Source organism: Protomyctophum bolini (assembly GCF_963924005.1).
Source record: "Protomyctophum bolini genome assembly, chromosome: 2".
Taxonomy (NCBI): domain Eukaryota; kingdom Metazoa; phylum Chordata; class Actinopteri; order Myctophiformes; family Myctophidae; genus Protomyctophum; species Protomyctophum bolini.
In genome coordinates, this window is record NC_137863.1 from 7,406,056 (window position 1) to 7,423,982 (window position 17,927).

Below are 17,927 nucleotides of genomic sequence, written 5' to 3' on the forward strand. Positions count from 1 at the left end.
GGAAAGAACGATGACGTTGACAAGAGCAAAATATTTAATTTTTTCAGTGGAATTGGAACAACACGTTAAATGTCACAAATTGGCACTGCTGGTGATACATCTGACAGAACAATAGATATCCGTTTTTTGTGATAAGACCATTAAATAACTGACACAAGTTTAATAATAATAATAATATAAAAGTTTAGGCCTATAGACCTACTTTTACCCGTTGCAAATGTAATGGTGTATTTTGTATAGGTGATGTAGGCCTATTTGTATCTGCATTCAGCATTCTCTAAAGAGTCTATGAGACTATATGAGAACTTGTCATATCTGTGTTGTGGCAAAAACGTATATGTCAAATGCCCATTTCTGCCCTGACATACAGTCTATAACGATTCAAACAATAAAACATATGAAAAATAATGTGAATGTAGAAAATAAAATCAGCTGCCTTTACTTTACAAAAATGTTATAGGCTATTACAACATATGTCCTATTTTGTTGCACATATTTTGGTGTTGAATAGGACCTACCCATCATTACTGTCAGGTATCCAAAACCGTTCTATTCTATACGGTAACAAGACAACTCACCCTTTTTGCACCTGCAAGTGAGTTGTCCGGACATCTCACCCCGAAAGTCCAGACAACTCACCCCGGTGAGATGTGTTCACTTTCGGGGGTGAGCTGTCTTCACTTTCGGGGTGAGTGGTCTTCACTTTCAGGGTGAGTTGTCTCGGGGTGAGAGTTGAGTGTTTGGCTGTTTGCGCAAAGAGTGTCTGAGCTCTTATTTGCGCAAAGAGTGTCACTTTTTTTTAAATATATAGTTGACTGAATATGTACCCTTTGAGCTCTTTTATATACTTTACTGAATATTTCACAAGAATACTTTACTGAATATTTACTAATAATAATAATTTACTAATTATTTTCTGCTAGGGAAATGTTTTGAAGATTTATCAAAATGTTTCAAAAATAGTCGATCTACAAGCTCAAAATGGGCAGTAATGGGATGCATTGTGAGCTAGTAGATTGGCTATTTTCAAAGTATAAAACGGGATTAAAGTGGTAAAAATGTTCCATATTTTGCTGTGGACTGCCTGGAACTTCCTCAAAGACCCCTTGAGGTCCCCAGACCACACATTGAGCACCTTGAGCAGCGTTGGGAGTGCAGTCTTAATGAGCAACTTTGTACAGCCGTGAGACTCTGCCTTTGAAGCGCAAACATTATCCCCAAACGATCCCCCCCACCACAAAATGAAGGCACCATTTGTAAATCTCAGTGTAGGCATGTTGGGGCTACTGAGCCCTTCTTCAGATTGAGAAAGTTCCTCTTTCTTTTTCTCCTGGGGGCGACCACTCGGTCACGTGATTCTGGCGGATCTCGAAACACAAACACTCGTTCGCCAGTAGCAGGGATGCCTAATATTGTTGCCGATGACCTGGGAGCAGTAACGTCTGCTTCCACTGCTCCTTCTGTCACCGTGTATTGGTGCTGCTGTATAGAAGACGTGTTAACAGGTTGCTGTATGTCAGGAGGATCACCGTCCTTTTGCTTCTCCTCAACCAACACTGGAATGACATCTCTCAGGGCCTCGAGTCGAGGACTGTGGAATAGCTTTTCCATCAGATTTGGCCTCTTCTCCCGAAGTCTGGGGGATTGGGAGTACAAGTGAACCTTTGTTATAGTCAAACTGTGTCATTTGATCATTTACCCACATGAACCCTAGTGTCCCCAATCGACATATACTGGGCATGTCATAATAGGCTAACAATCAGTCAAAAATAGCAGATATAAAAGCTCACAAAACAGTTGTGAGCTTGTAGGTCGGCTATTTTAGGTAGATATGGTGAAAAGGAGGGGACCAACAAAGTATAAAGTCTAGGCGGGATGTGGTGAGTTGAACTCATGATATTTAAACAGAAAACAAATATTTTCCAGTGGTTTTGTGACCAATGAATATAGTAGATTGTAGTATAACAGAGTAATTTGCTATGTAACTGAGCTCACCTGTGTCTGTCCTTGTTATCCATGTTATAGCTCAGCATATTCTTAACCACTATGTCTTTCCTTAGTTTGACCAGCATAGTTCTACTTGATCCTCCAGGACACCTGGTGATAAGAAATAATTGATAGTGAGCCTGTTCATTATAAACAACTTCGGCAGACAATGGCAGCTTTGATTTAAAAGTGCAGCATGTCTCTTGGATGTTGTGTTTTTGTGTGCCTAGTACTGCCTACCAGTGCTGCTGAGGTAAAAACTTAAATATTGTTCACAGTGCCTTGAATATTGTTTAACATTGCTCATAGTACTGTATAGCCTGCTTTGGTTTAGCAGTAGCACCCACAAGTAACCCAAGGACAAATATTACTATTATTACTGCAATTTCCAAATCCAGCAAAAATAAATAAATAAAAAACCAAAAAACAATGTAGAAATAGCGGTGCCCATGTGAATTGTAATTTAAATCATTATTAAAAAGTACAAAAAAAGGTTTAAGATGCAGCTGTTCAAATCACTTCATGGCTTCCATAATAAGACACTTTAATCAGTCCAACATAATGTGGAACACCTACTGTAGCAGACACCAAATACCCAAACAGCAGAGATATTACATCTTGGTCCAATTTAACCAGTTTCATTCCGTTGTCCTTTGGCTAGAGCAGACAGAGCTGTCTAGGAGACCATGGGGACTTCGTTCATAGAGCATTATTCACAAAAACAGCCCAACCACCACAGCGTGGGCCAGACAACAGCAGTAAGTTAGTTCCACAGACGGAGCCAATAGATTACGAGGAGATGGAAATAGAAGATGATGTATGGTTTAATATTTGGGTTAATGGGAGGAAGAGGTCCCACCCATGCAGGGCCGCAGTCAGGTGAGAGTTGTTAAAGGGATAGTTCAGATCTTTTTTACTTAAGTTGTATGAAATACTTGCCATTAATATAGTGGTTGCAACTGTATTAATTGATTGCCAGAGTCCCGTGGTGGGAGTTTTGCTCTGGTTTTGGTGAAATATCAAGTAGTTCCGGTCATTTTGTGGGGGGCACTGGGGCCACGCAGTAAAGGTAAATGAATCCACAAAACTAACGTTATTTGTATTGTTGACCTATTTCTAAAATATGAGTGCCACTTTCGTTATTTTTTTACCCCACTATCACACAGAACTATGTTTTTTGTGTCCATATCACTACGCTCAAAAAATAGTTGGAGGGGGTCAAAGTTGAATAATATTTTAGAAATAGGTCAACAATACAAATTACGTTAGTTTTGTGGATTCATTTACTTTTACTGCGTGGCCCCAGTGCCCCCCACAAAATGACCAGAACTACTTGATATTCACTAAAACCAGAGCAAAACTCCCACCAAGGGACTCGGGCAATCAATTAATACAGTTGCAACCACTATATTAATGGCAAGTATTTCATACAACTTCAGTTAAAGAAATCTGAACTATCCCTTTAAGAGACACCAGCATTTTGGGTTGGGTGAAATGACAGCAAGCTGTAGTGAATATCATAATTTACTATGCGTACACATTTAATCACTCAAAGGTATTGAACTTTTAATTATGTTCCTATTTGAAATACAAAAATAAAGCTATTCCAAGACTTTTGTTGTTTATTTTTTAAACAGTGGAGAAAAAAAGAAAACTTGAAAAGGCCCACAATGGAAAATGTGGATACTGTCAGATGATGACAATGGCTTTCAGAGAGTTGCTTAGTGTTCATTCAAGTTCAAACGAAATGTATTATGCAGACAAAAACTTGGCTTGAGAGTTTGAAGAGCTAACCACATCTTGTATGATGATCAGCGGCTTGATATGAATTCCCCCTTTTCTCTTAAAGAGAGACAGGATCTGTCCACAGTATTTTGGACATGGATACATGAACCCATTCATCATTAGTTGAGGTACAAAATGTGAAAGGTAAATCAGTGTGTTTGTGGGTTTAAATACAAAACAAAGAGCAGTCATCCTTTACAGGTAAATGCCAGTACAGCTCTCACTTACTGACAGATTAAATTCCAAACAGCTGTTGTAGACTGCATATGGCTCAACATTTGCTAGCTGTGGGGGTTTGGACTTGTCATGTGGAGACATTTAAAAAAATATATCTAAAAATGAACTTTTTCAGTAACACATGGTTCTGTGTGGTGGTAAGATCTATTGATTTTCCAGTCTGAAAACAATATATTTATGACAAGTCAATTCATGGCCATTCTGATGAGACAGCCAAGTATTCTGTTACAATATTCCTCAGAACTGTGAGATGCTGCTTATGCATAATATTCCATCATCATGTTACAGAACCTTCACATTTTAAGTGCTAAATTAAGTTATGATAGGAAAATAGACTGTTGCTCTAATCTGGGTATTTTGCTAAATTGGGTCCCAATTCAAAATACTGTACCATATAGTTAATAAACGGATAAGACCACATTTCAAAGTTTAGATATTTCTCTACCAAGCCCCCTGATATTTTCCGAGGTTATAGCAATGGTAATGCAGGCAATACAGTAGCTGAAACTAGTGAGTGAGTGTTGATCTCATAATGGGGCATACAGTATATGTAAGACTCACGCCCCTATTTTAAGATTCTCACCCTGAGGTTTCCTGCTCTGAGGAGCATGAAACAGGAGGCCGTTTGGGGCAGAGGGCATCGATGATGGAGAGGAGCTCAGACTCAGGCAGGGTGGGGAGAAGAAGACGCAGGGCCTCCAGGAGAACATCGGTAGATAGCTGACTCTGCCTCACCAGCTGCGATGCAAAATCTAAGTCCTGGGATCATGAAAAGAAAACAGGACTCCATCTTAACATGACATACTAGGCAACAGTAGACAGAACAGACACATTTAAACTATCCATTAATAAACAGACACAGCATCATCATTAACATGAATACCAGTTTCCTTCACTTGCATGAACAGACGCAATGAGGGACATGATGTTACTAGAATCTTATCATTCTATCAAGATGGGGACAATGGTAAAATATAAAACATCCCAATGTGTCCTGTAGCTAGCTGCTAGCCTGTGTAAAACAGCGCATTTGACACATTTTCCAGCACAGACAGTACAAACTCTCGAGACACTTGGAATAGTTATATTTATAACTATAGCTATAAGCTATAATAGCTATATTTTCATTGGTCAAGTTCCTACAACTGAAACGGAGTACTGCATCATGCCTGGCTTTCAACCTCCCAAAATATTCATATCTCTCCATTTTTGTGCTCCCACCACTTGCTTCCTGTTTCTGGTTGCATCCAATTAAAAACACTGGTGATGACCTACAAGATGATATGATGCACCCCTACATCCTTTCCCACGCAGCAGTCCATCCCTTCCCTACAACACCCTGGCCAATGCTCAAAGCAAACAAGACTCTGCTCCATCTTGGTTCTCAAGCTGTGGAATGACTGCATTGTCTGCATTGTCTGCATTTACTCATTCTAACTATTAGGAGCAGTGGTCGTTAATAATACAGAGTCCGGGGAGCCGTTGTGGGTTAAGGGTCTTGCTCAGGGACACATCAACATAGCCTGGGTGAACCGGCGACCTTCCAATTCCCAGGCAGCCTTTCAACCCACCCAGCCACGCAGAATGATAGACGGTTACTGTTTGCTGTTTGTCTACAGATGCCAAGTATGTTATTTAGATGCCGGTAGTTGTTTAGTCACATGCAAGGTTTAAGGTTTGTTTTCTTGTCATTGTATTTACTTTACCACTTAGCTTGTTGTTTGTACAACTGGATAAGAGCGTCTGCTAAATTCCTACATTGGAAATTAAAATGTTCACATGTCCTCCTCAAATAGAATGACAGGATTCAGGATAAAATCAAGTTGCCCTTTTAACACATTATTATATGGAAGGAGCAATTGAGATGAAGTCAAACCTGGTCACAGTTTGCATACAGCCTCTTGAGTTCCAGTTGTTCCTGCAGATCCTCCGTGGCTTGACTCCTGGTCGTCAACCCTTGCAACCTGGTAGTGGCAGAGAGTAAAAACATTGACTCCTGGTCGTCAACCCTTGAAACCTGGTCGTGGCAGAGAGTAAAAACATTGACTCCTGGTCGTCAACCCTTGCAACCTGGTCGTGGCAGAGAGTAAAAACATTGACTCCTGGTCGTCAACCCTTGAAACCTGGTCGTGGCAGAGAGTAAAAACATTGACTCCTGGTCGTCAACCCTTGCAACCTGGTCGTGGCAGAGAGTAAAAACATTGACTCCTGGTCGTCAACCCTTGAAACCTGGTCGTGGCAGAGAGTAAAAACATTGACTCCTGGTCGTCAACCCTTGCAACCTGGTAGTGGCAGAGAGTAAAAACATTGACTCCTGGTCGTCAACCCTTGCAACCTGGTCGTGGCAGAGAGTAAAAACATTGCAACAATTTGCAGAATAGAATTGATGACTGATGCAAATGAATCTGCATGAATAAAAGCTTGTGCAATCAGCCTTTGATTAGGTATCAGTCACTGACACAACAGCCCACCTATCGGCCAACAGCAAGAAGACCTGGTCACACTTGTACAAAGCCTCCTGGAGGATGGTCGCCATCCTGTAGTCCTGTTGCACCTGGAACACTCTCTCATCCTCCTCCTCGGGTGATGAACTGTTAGCAGGTTGCTTGTCTCTGGGCTGAGCTTTCTCCAGGCAGTTCAGGTCAGCCCTTTCCTTTTGAAGCTGCTCGTCTGCTTCTTCAAGACCCTGAGTCAAAGTAAAATGAGAAAATTAATTGACTCAACACTTACGGTATATTTGCCGTCGGTAAGACTTTTGATGAGCTGTGTGATATGAAAATGTCACACAGCTTCTTTTTCATGGTGGCGGGATAACTGCATTTTATACAGACTCTGGATATTTAGTTAAATCCAAGCAAATAATCTGCGGTCAAAGGAAAGATTGTATAAATGGATGGCGTGAATTGAAGAGAAAGCACAGAAGAAAAAGTGTTGCCAGAAGCCAAGACGCCAAGTTGGTAATATTCCCTCTGTCCCTTCAGAACACATCGGCCTGGAGAGGATGGTAACCTACCACACAGTGGTTCTGTATACTCTGGGCCAGCTCCTGTGTCTCCAGGTGCTTTCCCTCTCTGAGCTGCTGCGTGAGCATGCTGTGCAGGGTGAGCATGGCTTTGGATGTCTCCAACACCTTGGTCCTCCTCTCTGCCTTCTGATAGTAGATGGCTGCCATCTGCATGGCCAGGCCGTCTGCCTGGGAGTGTAGCTGACTCTCTCTGTCCTTCTGCATCTCCTCCAGGACCTGGAACCACAACCACATGGTTAAATTAGTACAATTAGACATAGTACAATTCAAAGTCCTGTCCCTTTTCATTTAGAAGATTACTTCTGGGCCAGATAAAGGGTTACATTATTAAGTAAGGGATAATATCTGGCTAGGTGGTCATTGTCGATAATTCACCGACAGGGAGTTTAACCACCGTGGCGAAGCCAAGTGGTTAAGCTCCCTGAAGGTGAATTATATCCCGACAATGACCACCTAGGCAGATATTATCCCGCCTATTACATGGCTACCGATCATAAATTAATAAATTGAGAAAGTTGGTAGTTATATATGTGTGTGTGTGTGTGTGTGCGTGTGTGTGTGTGTGTGTGTGTGTGTGTGTGTGTGTGTGTGTGTGTACAACTTTATCAAAAGGAGGATGCTTGTCTTTGATATATATCATAACATGAAAAGTTGTATTTTGGCTGTTGGTGAAACATTAAGCATTTTGTGTTATTACCTTAATATCTTATCATAATTGTGTGATCAGAATTAATGACATAGATTTACTGAATATTCAAAAACGAATAATCCACAGATAACGTGTTAATGAAAACAACGGTTGCTCCTGACCTCTATTTCACAGAGCTATTTGCTCTTGGTTCTGACATATGAGGGTCTAGGAGAACTGGAGTAGTGACATGTGCTTAGCTAACAGCAACATACATCTAAGATCTCCCATCATAGACATCATCACTCAGTCACTGCAGTTAAAAAGGATAATTTACTATAGAGACAGACTGTGCTGTTCTCCCCATCCTTTCTTCACCTTGTCCATGACACTGCTCTCCATCTCCTTCTCCTTTTCAAGCAGTTGGATCCTGTCCTCCAGTCGCTTGTGGAAGACGAGCAGCTCAGATGGCTCTGCTTTATGTCTGGCCTCGCTGGATTTCCCCTTGGAGTGCGTCTTCCTCTGCAAAAGCCACAATGTTTTTGAGGTGGTTAAGAAAAAGAGCCCACAGCGTACTCCCATGATGTGATTAACAATTGAAAATGCTGCAGAGGCCATTATGACCTCCGAGCAACAATGTGCTGTCATCCCTTAGCCTCACAATTGATGTGGACCACATTGTTGGTTACACTGCTGGCCGCTATTCCCCACACTTGTTATTACATCAAAGAAAACATTAGTATTCACATTACTGCCTGCAGCAGTTGAGTTCAAGTGGCGGTCTGTGAATTTATTTCATTGCAATTATTTGCATAAGTGATCGTAAACAATAGCGAGACAACAGAGAGACAGCTAAATAAATGCAGGCATAGCCACTATCTACAGGAGCGATAAAACAAAAATACAAGGAGAGAGGAAATACTCGGTCAAAATAAGTTTCTGTTGTGGAGAAAACAATTATGTGTACATATACAGTAGATAAATGGATCTAGATTAGAACTTGGGGGTTCCTATTGTTCCACCCGCAACTCCCAGGTGGAAACATGTGTGCTAGTGCTACAAACAAAGCAATCTGAGAAGCCCATCATCCAAAAATAAAGGAAAAACAGCGCCCTCTTTTCCTTGAATTGACGCGAGTCAACAGTCTGTCTTGAGAGACTACAAACAAAGTAACTAGGATAGCAAACCTGACATAAACCCTGGATAGTAATATCTACCGGTATAACATACTTTTCATTCTTGAAGAAAACAACAGATTACTTTAAAAATAGGTATATTTTGGCATCAAAGCATCAGCATTTTGGCACAAAGCATTAGGCACAGCTCAGGTAGTTAAAACTGGAAAGATGGATAAAGTAAAAAATATGAATTGTATACTTTGGCCCCTCTTATAACCGCTTTCAACACTTACATAAGAATCTATTTTTATAGTACTGAAGTGTCACCCAATCGTAATTCGAATTTAAAGGGATATTTCACATGTTTGGGGTGATTTTAACATATACTCAGGCTTTTGTGATCACCCCAGTATTATGTCAATCATGAACAGAAACTTGCAAAATATGTGTCTATGAGACAATGATAAAAAAGGGGTGACAAAAGTAGCCGTGACACAATATTACAGAGGTTGACTTAATTAATTTGAATACACTCACTCACCAGTTTATCAAGTTTGTCACTAGAGGGCACCGCTATAATTTCGCACTGTTGTGTTGTGAGCTTGTAGATCTTGTATAAGAGCTTGTATATATTAGGCTTTAAAATGTAATGAAAAAACGAATAGATACAAATCTAATTTAATAATTCACCTGTGTGTGTGTTTTTTCAGTTTTCTCATGCATGTCTTTCCTCCAGGCAGAGAGGGCGCTGTGGAGCTTGGCTCTGGAGACGGCGTGAGGCAATACCAGGCAGCGGTCCATCACAGACAAACACTTCTGGAACTCCAGCTTCATCCTCAGCATGTCATCCTCTGACAGGGTCAGCTGGGAAGAACACAGACACCTGGGATGGATGGACGGACGGACAGACAGACAGACAGACAGACAGACAGACAGACAAACTGTCAAACTCTGCCTGTGTATCGCAGAGCACCTGACGGTAATTAAAACAAAGTCCACCACTTATAAAATTGTTGCTGTCAACGCAGTCAGCCCGACTGAATGGTTGCATAACTAACAGGCGAACGTTGACTAGGTTTGGTTGTTTAGCTTAGTGATACTTTACAGAAAAGATTTAGCCCTATATCTTGCGCCACCCCTTACCCCTAAACTTATTTGCCATTTTTTACTATTTTAACACATTTTAAAATAGTACAAATAGCTGATCTACAAGTTAACAACGTGTCGATGTAGATTGGCTAGTTGAACTATTTTTAAATGTTTTAAAATAGTAAGAAATGGCAAAAGTTTAGGGATAAGGGGTGGCAAGATGGAGCCCCTAATGCTATTGAACTGACAATCAGCACTCTGAGTCTTCTCCAATTGAATTACTTGGCCAGAACCGTTGAATACATAGTATTATGTATCATACAGAATATTTTGATATTGTCAAGCAGTGCGTTATACATACCTGAAGAACGCCCGGCCCTTGGCTCTAATCTCCTTCTGCTCCTGTAGCTCTCTCTCCATGGCCTGCTGCAAGGCCTCCCTGGTGCACCTGAGGGTGCGCACGGCTGTCTTGCCCTCCTGGTGGAGCCTTTCCTGAGCCTGGAGGAGAGCACTGGCCCCTTGCCCCTGGCCGTGTCCCGACCCTGACTCTGGCTCCAGCTGGAGGAGGGAGCGAGGAGTTCCAGGGGGGCAGAGGGTTAGCAGAACCTGGGCTGCAGAAGGCTGGATGGATTTGACCTCTGCCATGGCGGTCTGCAGCACACGCATAGTCACCTATATAGAACAGGGTGGAGTATGGAGATAGGATATTTGAAAATGTGCTAGTGTGGTAAATAGCATGTTGTCATGGGCTTTCACACGTTAGCAACAACAGAATGTTGAAAGTGTGTCACCTTGCGGATGTCCGCGGCTGCCTCTTCGTCCAAGTTGTTGATGAGCTCAGCAAGCTCCAGGCTCTGAGAGGTCAGCAGGTTCTGCCAGCAGTGCAGGTGCTGGGCTATGTCCACCGTCTCCTCCAGGCTCTTAGACAGGCCAGAGAGATCCCTCTGCCTCTGCTTGTGACTCTGCAGCTGCCTCAGGGATGGAGGGGATGGACGGGTGATTGAAAAGAGGATCAATTAAAGCTAGGCCTGTCACAATAATTACATAATCGCCTAATACCAATTATTTGAGATAATCACAATTTTATTTTCATAATCGTCATTTCCATGTTGTTCACCTTTCTTTTTTTGTAATGCAGAAATGGCCAACACATTACTTTGTGTATTTGAAATGTGGCATATTCACCATGTCAGAGATGAGTTCCCTCCTCTTCTTCACCAGCCCACAGTGCATGGCTCTCCTCTCCTGGTTCAGAGCATCCTCCAACCTCTGTCTCACCAGCACCAGGTCCTTCTGAGACTTGTCCTGGAGCTGCTCAATCTGCTCTGCAGGCACACTGCCCCCTCTGGTGGACAAGAAGAGAACAACCTGGTGGGTTAATCATCCATTGTATTGTTTTGATGAAAAGATGAAAGATTTCTACTGTTTTAGAACATTTCTTTATGACATTGTTCATCATGCAGACATTCACACAACACCATTGTCTTGCAAGCAAAAACATAACTCATAGGTATTGGTCCACATTCTGTCAAACATCCTGGATGGATGGATAGATTTCATTCTGATTTTTAAGCCTTCGTTGCTCAACATTAAAATAAATGAGAAGAATATTGATTATGTGAAATATTGTCCGTTATATGGGATGAATGTATACTTCATCTATACTTTTTAAGCCTTCGTTGCTCAACATTAAAATAAATGAGAAGAATATTGATTATGTGAAATATTGTCTGTTATATGGGATGAATGTATACTACTAAGTAGGGGGAGACATTTGATGATTGTGCTTTATTAACAGAGTTAAATAGTAAACATCATATAATAAGACAAGAACACCTATAAGTATTTTTTTTGTTTTCTTTTCAGGAAGGATCTTTTATAGTCAAGAAATGGTCTCAAATGGGATAAACTCAATCTGGGGTAAACTCAATCAAGCCTAAACTCTTACTGAGATATCTGACCTAACTGTAGGTATCCATAACTTAGCATTGATCTACAAAGCAACCTAGTATAAACGTAAATATTGCCTGTTATTGTGATTTTTTTGTAAAGAAAGAAAAAAAACAACAGGCTCTGTCTGACCTTTTGATGTGGTTAAACCAGTTGTCCAGATTAGTGGAGGTGTTGGAGAAGGTGTCCGAAATCAGGCCTTTGAGACTCTGGAGGCTGTGGACCAAAAACTTTCTCTGGGCATGGCGTTCTGCCAGCATGCAACGCTGATTGGCTAGGACCACATCTAGTACCTCTTCCAGTTGATCCTGGGAAAATGAGAGAAAAATCTTGAAGGTTAACCTTGCACTCAAAACTGGTGCATTGACCAAAAAATACTGGATATTAAACTCAATGTCTGCCAAGGACTTAATTAACTACTTTTTTATCAACTCCCATAGCACCAACAACGCCTTTAACGCCTTTTTAAAACGTGTATAACGTTGGGCAAAAAGAATAAGAAAAAATAAATATATATATATATTTTTTAGAAGAAATATAAAAATTAAAATTAAAATAGAAACTGGCAGTCAGGGACTTTTTGCGCCCCCTAGTGGCGATGGAAGAGGACATTCCAAATCTGCTCTCTGTCTTGAGAGCTCACTTTAAAATGATCTGGGAGAACTAGTTTTTCCACAGAGTTTTCATCACAATCCTTACATCACAAATGACAATAGAGCATTAGGATTCAGGTTAAAATCAGTAAGGTGGTCGTACTCACTTGGCAGCTGAAGTATTCATGCTGAAGGCTCTTGGTGGTGCTCTTGTCCAACTCGCCCATCCTGGTGGCCTCCTCCAGCTCTTCAGAGAAGATCTTGTGGAGCTCCACCCGGCGCCACTCTACAATCTGCCTCTGGACCTTGGCGGAGGCCTCTTCATGTCGGACCAGCAGGGCCCGCTGGAGCTGGCTCTGGGTCAGTTTGTGTAGCCTCTCCAACAGGACACTGCACTGGAGAAGCTCCTGTTGACATGACACAGTTTATTGTTGTTGTTGTTTGAAGATGTGTGAAAGCCTGTGGAATCCAAGTTCACAAAGGTTTGAAATTGAATGTTCAGGACAATGTTGTAGTTCTTTGCATACTGAACGTTTATAGATTGGTGGGGACAATGCAAACTTGCAGACTTTAGACAGGACAATGCCCGCATGCTGATTATTATCATTATTATGAACTCAATATTATTCCACTTGAAAGAGAACAAATGTGTAAATGTACAGTATGGCAGGGAATTAATGTCTATCATTTCATTAGCCATATACTTGACTGTTCACTTGCAGCTATAAGTTAAAAAATTGCAAGAATGAAACAAACACTGAAGTGCCGTTCACATCAAGCACGATAACAATAACTATAAATACTGTATGCATATGTATACTGTATACCGTACTTTTAAAATATTTCTAACTGATGTGGATAACAGATTTCACACCACAACAATAATGACGATAGTCGTAAACTATATAATTTGGATCACTTTCAGAGCAATTTTATTAAGGATAGAAACAATGACAGCCAATTAGAATCCAGAATTCAGAAGAAAGCCCATGGGATCACCAAAATCAGTAGAGGTGCACAGCATTGTTTGGGCCAAAAGGTGTGGTCCCCACCCAGCTGTGGACATCGCCATCCCTAAAACATTGCTAAAAAGTAATATAGTAGTAGAGAGCGAGAGGGAACAAGCATTGAACAATGCTAGTCCCTTGTCCATACCTGTTGGTCTGCATGCTGACACAGCAATTCAGCTCTGGCCTTCTCCGCTGCTTCCCTGTGGTGTTCAACCTCCATTTCTTCCCGCGTCTCCAGGTTACACTGGCCGGCCAGAGTGGCCATGCGGGCCCCCCGCTCCTCTTTCAGACGGCCCTCCATGCCCAGCAGTTGGCCATGAAGCACACTGAGCAGCCTCTGTTGGGCCTGGACACTGGTCTTGCCCTGGGAGCGGAGACTTCCCAGCAGGGCAGCCATCACGTCTTTGTAGATCTGAACCCGGGTAGCCTCCAGGTTGGTGGTCGCTCGCAGCAAGCTTGACATCTCAAGACTAACAGGGACAGAGTGAAAAGCAATAAAGGAGGTGTTTTTTGGTTCACAATATCAAATTTGTATGATCATAACATTCATTTTTTATGTATAGCAGCATTCAAAATAATGTATAATGATGTTTTATAACTAACTTATCATGCTTTATTGAATTACGCCTATTAGTATTAAGCCATTTATATTTTACACAAAATATTCATTAAAAGGCAACAGAGAGGGATGAAAAACAAGAGGAGTAACCTATGAAGTATCCTAAGACCCTGAAGCTAACTGCATTGTGCTCATCTACTAACTTCTCCAGAGCCTGAGACATGTTTTGAGGGTCCTCCAGAACCATGATGTCCACCATCTTGTCTTCAAATGCTGCTTCGTCCTTGGCTGTCTCACTCAGGTTGGAGTCTGCATACTCGGGGTCAGAGTCTCCCCTCCTCTTCTGAGGGAAACCAATAAAAGAAAACTGTAAACTGTAAGAGTGTATGCCCATGCAGGGCCACACCAACAATATAATGACTGCATATTGTACTATATACTCATGTGAAATTATGATATTCACTCTAAAGAATACTAACACATTAAAATATTAACATGCTAAAAGTTTTTTGGTTTTTACGATTTTGTAAGAGTGTCAAGTTGTCAACTATCTAATGTAATCCTGGGTGCTACACTTCCTCTGCCAACCTGGGGGGCAGCGGACTGACCTCATGCTTCCTTCTATGCATGGTCCAAGCTGTATATTTAATTTTCACCTGAGAGGGGAGAGTTTCCCCAGCCGGACGTAGCGCGTGGAAAGAACACGTTATTCCGACCAGTTCCTTTACCCTCCATCAGGCATCCCCGGCTGGCCAGGGGGAGGTAGTTTAGAGACCAGGATTACTGCATGTTTTTTTAACACAGGGAGAACATGCAAACTCCACACAGAAAAGCCATTTTGCCAACCCCGCCTCGGGTATGGGCACTGATGGCGCGGAGGAGAGAACACGCCCCCAGCGGGAATCGAACCCAGGACCTTCTAGCTGTGAGGTGACAGCACTACTGACTGTGCCACCGTGCCCCCAAAAAGTTTGATTGCTTTATAAATGTATTATCAACAAGTATTTTTACATGGTAGTAATGTACAAGAATCATTTTTATGACATTTAATGAAAATGTGTCTCTTACCCTTTGCTGTAGAAGGTTCAGTCTAGTTCTGACACATAAAATGTTCATGGCCAAATATCCCAGAGAGAGCAGTGTCAAGGTCACAAAGAACCCGCTAACAAATCCAGCAAAATGGGCCCCGTGGTTAGGATAAATCTAGAAGTAAAAGTGATAAATATCATTCAAACTTTACAACAAAAGCTCCTACTGCTGTATATTCTGTGGATCGTTCCATTAAAGGGACTGTGTAAATGTACTGTATATGCTAAGTGCTCACCACTACCACTTACCCTGTCAGTAGAATTCACCCTCAAGGTTAGATTAGCCATTAGAGGACCGAACATGCTGACATCATTCTGAGGGGGCAAGAAAATACATCTCCACAATTAGTCAGGGTCTTATTAGAAGAGAGAATTCCAATAATGTTGAACTATGGCAGCTGACAGTACCTGAGACGCATTAGAGAAGGTGAGAAATGCTGGAAGGTCTAATATTTCATTCTTATTGGTCCTGATATGAGCTGTATAATTCACAACATGTTGGGACCCAGCTAAAAAGACAAAAGGCCAACAGATGGTTACTTATTGAAAACCCAACATGGGCACAGTAAGTGCAAATAAAACGTACAAATAAAAACATCTTCCTACCGGGCAGAAAATCGATGGCAAAGGTCTGGTACCCTGTTTCCACCACCTTGCCTTCAGTCTTTACAGGTACTATGCCAGAGATAGAGTCACGGATGGCCACCTGTGTGAGGTTGGTGCCCCCCACTGGTCCAATGTTGTGAACCCGCAGGAAGAAAGTTAGTTGAGGGGGATCAGTACCAAACTTCACCTGGTCCCATGGAAATTGAAACGTAAAAAGCACTTCAGAACAGAATCAGAAACACTTCATGACAACGTATGATTTTCATGTCTACAACGGACAATTGGATATATTATTTCAACATATATTACATAGAATATAGACAGACTACTGTTTGTCAAGGTTCCCATGTATACAAGAGAATAGAAATACAATAAACATACTAAGGCAGAAATACAAACAATCATACTTGGTGTACCTGTGCACACTTGTAGAATTTGACTCCAAATGCTGATGGGTTTGTTACACTCTGAACCTACAGAACAATTCAAATGTGAGACATTGACATAAAACATTCCTTACAAACAACAAATCTCAGTCTGCACAATTATGTAATCTAATTTAAAAAGGCATGTAGCTATTCTGTTAAAGGCAGCAAGCCACATCATCCTTTATCCCTCTCTCTTTGGTAAAAATATCGTTCTACAAGATGTTCACCCAAGAATAGAGACAGTTGCAGCCCTAGTATTTTCAGTGCATTTGAGAGCACAAGTTATGACAACTGACAACTTGACAAGTAGCTAAACTAAAGGTACCAGGAAACAGAGAAGCATACCTGAGGCAGAGTACGGCCAGGGTTGTACCTGGTGAGAGTGCTTCTCCGTCTTCGGTGTATCATGTCCGATAACACGTAAGTAAAGGAGCTGTAAATGGAGTGGCCCCATGGGCCGTCAGGAGCTGTGGACAAGATGGCTCTCTCCTCATTGGAGGACATCATGGGCCCACACATTCCCTTTACTCCTGTGAAGTTACATTATATTATTGTTGGACTTGGAGCAGTCTGAAGTTATATGATGGAGCTAAGTTATGTGATTTGCTGCCATTCTCACCCTCCATCAGGGTGAGAATGGCAACAAATGACAGTAGCATAGCAGCAGCTTTGCAGTTCTTCTGGCAACTTTAACGCACCCACACGGCAGACACACACACACACACACACACACACACACACACACACACACACACACACACACACACACACACACACACACACACACACAGATATTATTATCATAATCTGCCTAAATTGTCTACTAGCCTATGATTAGCAAATCATTGCACAGTATTTACCTCACAATTTTACATTTGATTGTCTAACAGACAAGCTGACCAATAATAGACTGTGTTGTTGTATTTTAAGAAAAGGTAAACAAACCATCCATCCTCTGGAAACTCAGCTCAGATGATTTCGTACAAAGGGCAACAGAAAAATCCTGTGAAAATGGACACATACTGCATTATTTCAGGGTCAGGGACACTTCTCCCTGGACAAACAGTAACCCAGTTATTATACCCTAGCAGCATATTATACACAATGTAGGGCTGTAGGCTCTATTTATAGCAGGTCTGACTTGTCTCTCACTCACCTCGCATCTTTCCCAGGTACCGTTTGAGGCAGACGTGTAGCCGGTGGACACATCCTGAGAACTCGGGTGACAACAAGGGAGATGCTCAGCCTTCTGGTCCTTGTCCTCCAAAATAGCGGAACGCCGTACCATCAACTCCGAGTAGGTTACATTGTTACAACGATGGGGACACAAAGAAGGACGAAATAAATGTCCCAATTCCAGAAGAAACAAAAAAGAACATACTGTTATCACCTCCTGAAGCATTCGATTAGAGTTAACGAGAGCCGCACGCTAACTTAGTGGCTCCTATTGTTCCACGCCGATGACTTGTCCTTGATGTGGCATCGTAACACAGTTCCGAACGCACAAGGGCTTTTTTCTGGTTTTGTTGCTAAAAGTATCTGACATTTGCTGTTAACGAACTGCAACTACATACTAAATCCACTGGTAATGGAAAAAACTTTTGCAGACATTTCATTGCTAAACTTTTAGAGGAACGAGCTCCTCCTCCAAAATGTGCGTAACTGGGATTTGGTAGACTAAACTGAAGTCCCTATCCGCTTTGGCGGTTGCTGGTCCGGTCTGGGCGGATATGGAAACGGTGCGTGCGTATTTGTATTTTAAATTACCGGATACAGTAGGCTAGTATTACACCGGATTTGAGCTCTGGGCAGTAAATAGAAAGTT

The 17,927-nt window shown here is 41.7% G+C and overlaps 1 protein-coding gene across 3 annotated transcripts; it reads right to left on the bottom strand.

Annotated features, from left to right (window-relative positions):
* Positions 1-105: 105 nt before the first annotated feature.
* Positions 106-17,736, bottom strand: LOC308332785 (limbin-like). Of its 3 annotated transcripts, none has more exons than XM_080788874.1 (23): positions 17,259-17,736; positions 17,048-17,105; positions 16,448-16,632; positions 16,091-16,147; positions 15,675-15,861; positions 15,477-15,577; positions 15,318-15,383; positions 15,049-15,183; positions 14,184-14,347; positions 13,567-13,891; positions 12,579-12,818; positions 11,951-12,126; positions 11,054-11,213; positions 10,660-10,836; positions 10,230-10,540; positions 9,470-9,662; positions 8,040-8,183; positions 7,022-7,249; positions 6,480-6,694; positions 5,885-5,972; positions 4,592-4,767; positions 1,996-2,097; positions 106-1,636 (listed from the first exon to the last, which is right to left on the bottom strand). In XM_080788874.1, exons 1-23 carry the CDS (start codon positions 17,502-17,504, stop codon positions 1,264-1,266), a joined length of 4,107 nt encoding a protein of 1,368 aa, XP_080645000.1. In that variant the 5' UTR covers positions 17,505-17,736; the 3' UTR covers positions 106-1,263. The 3 variants fall into 3 exon arrangements, with proteins under 3 accessions (XP_080645000.1, XP_080645002.1, XP_080645001.1); XM_080788875.1 differs by having other exon boundaries at positions 110-1,636; positions 14,184-14,323; XM_080788876.1 differs by lacking the exon at positions 17,259-17,736 and having other exon boundaries at positions 15,675-15,797; positions 17,048-17,107.
* Positions 17,737-17,927: the final 191 nt, after the last annotated feature.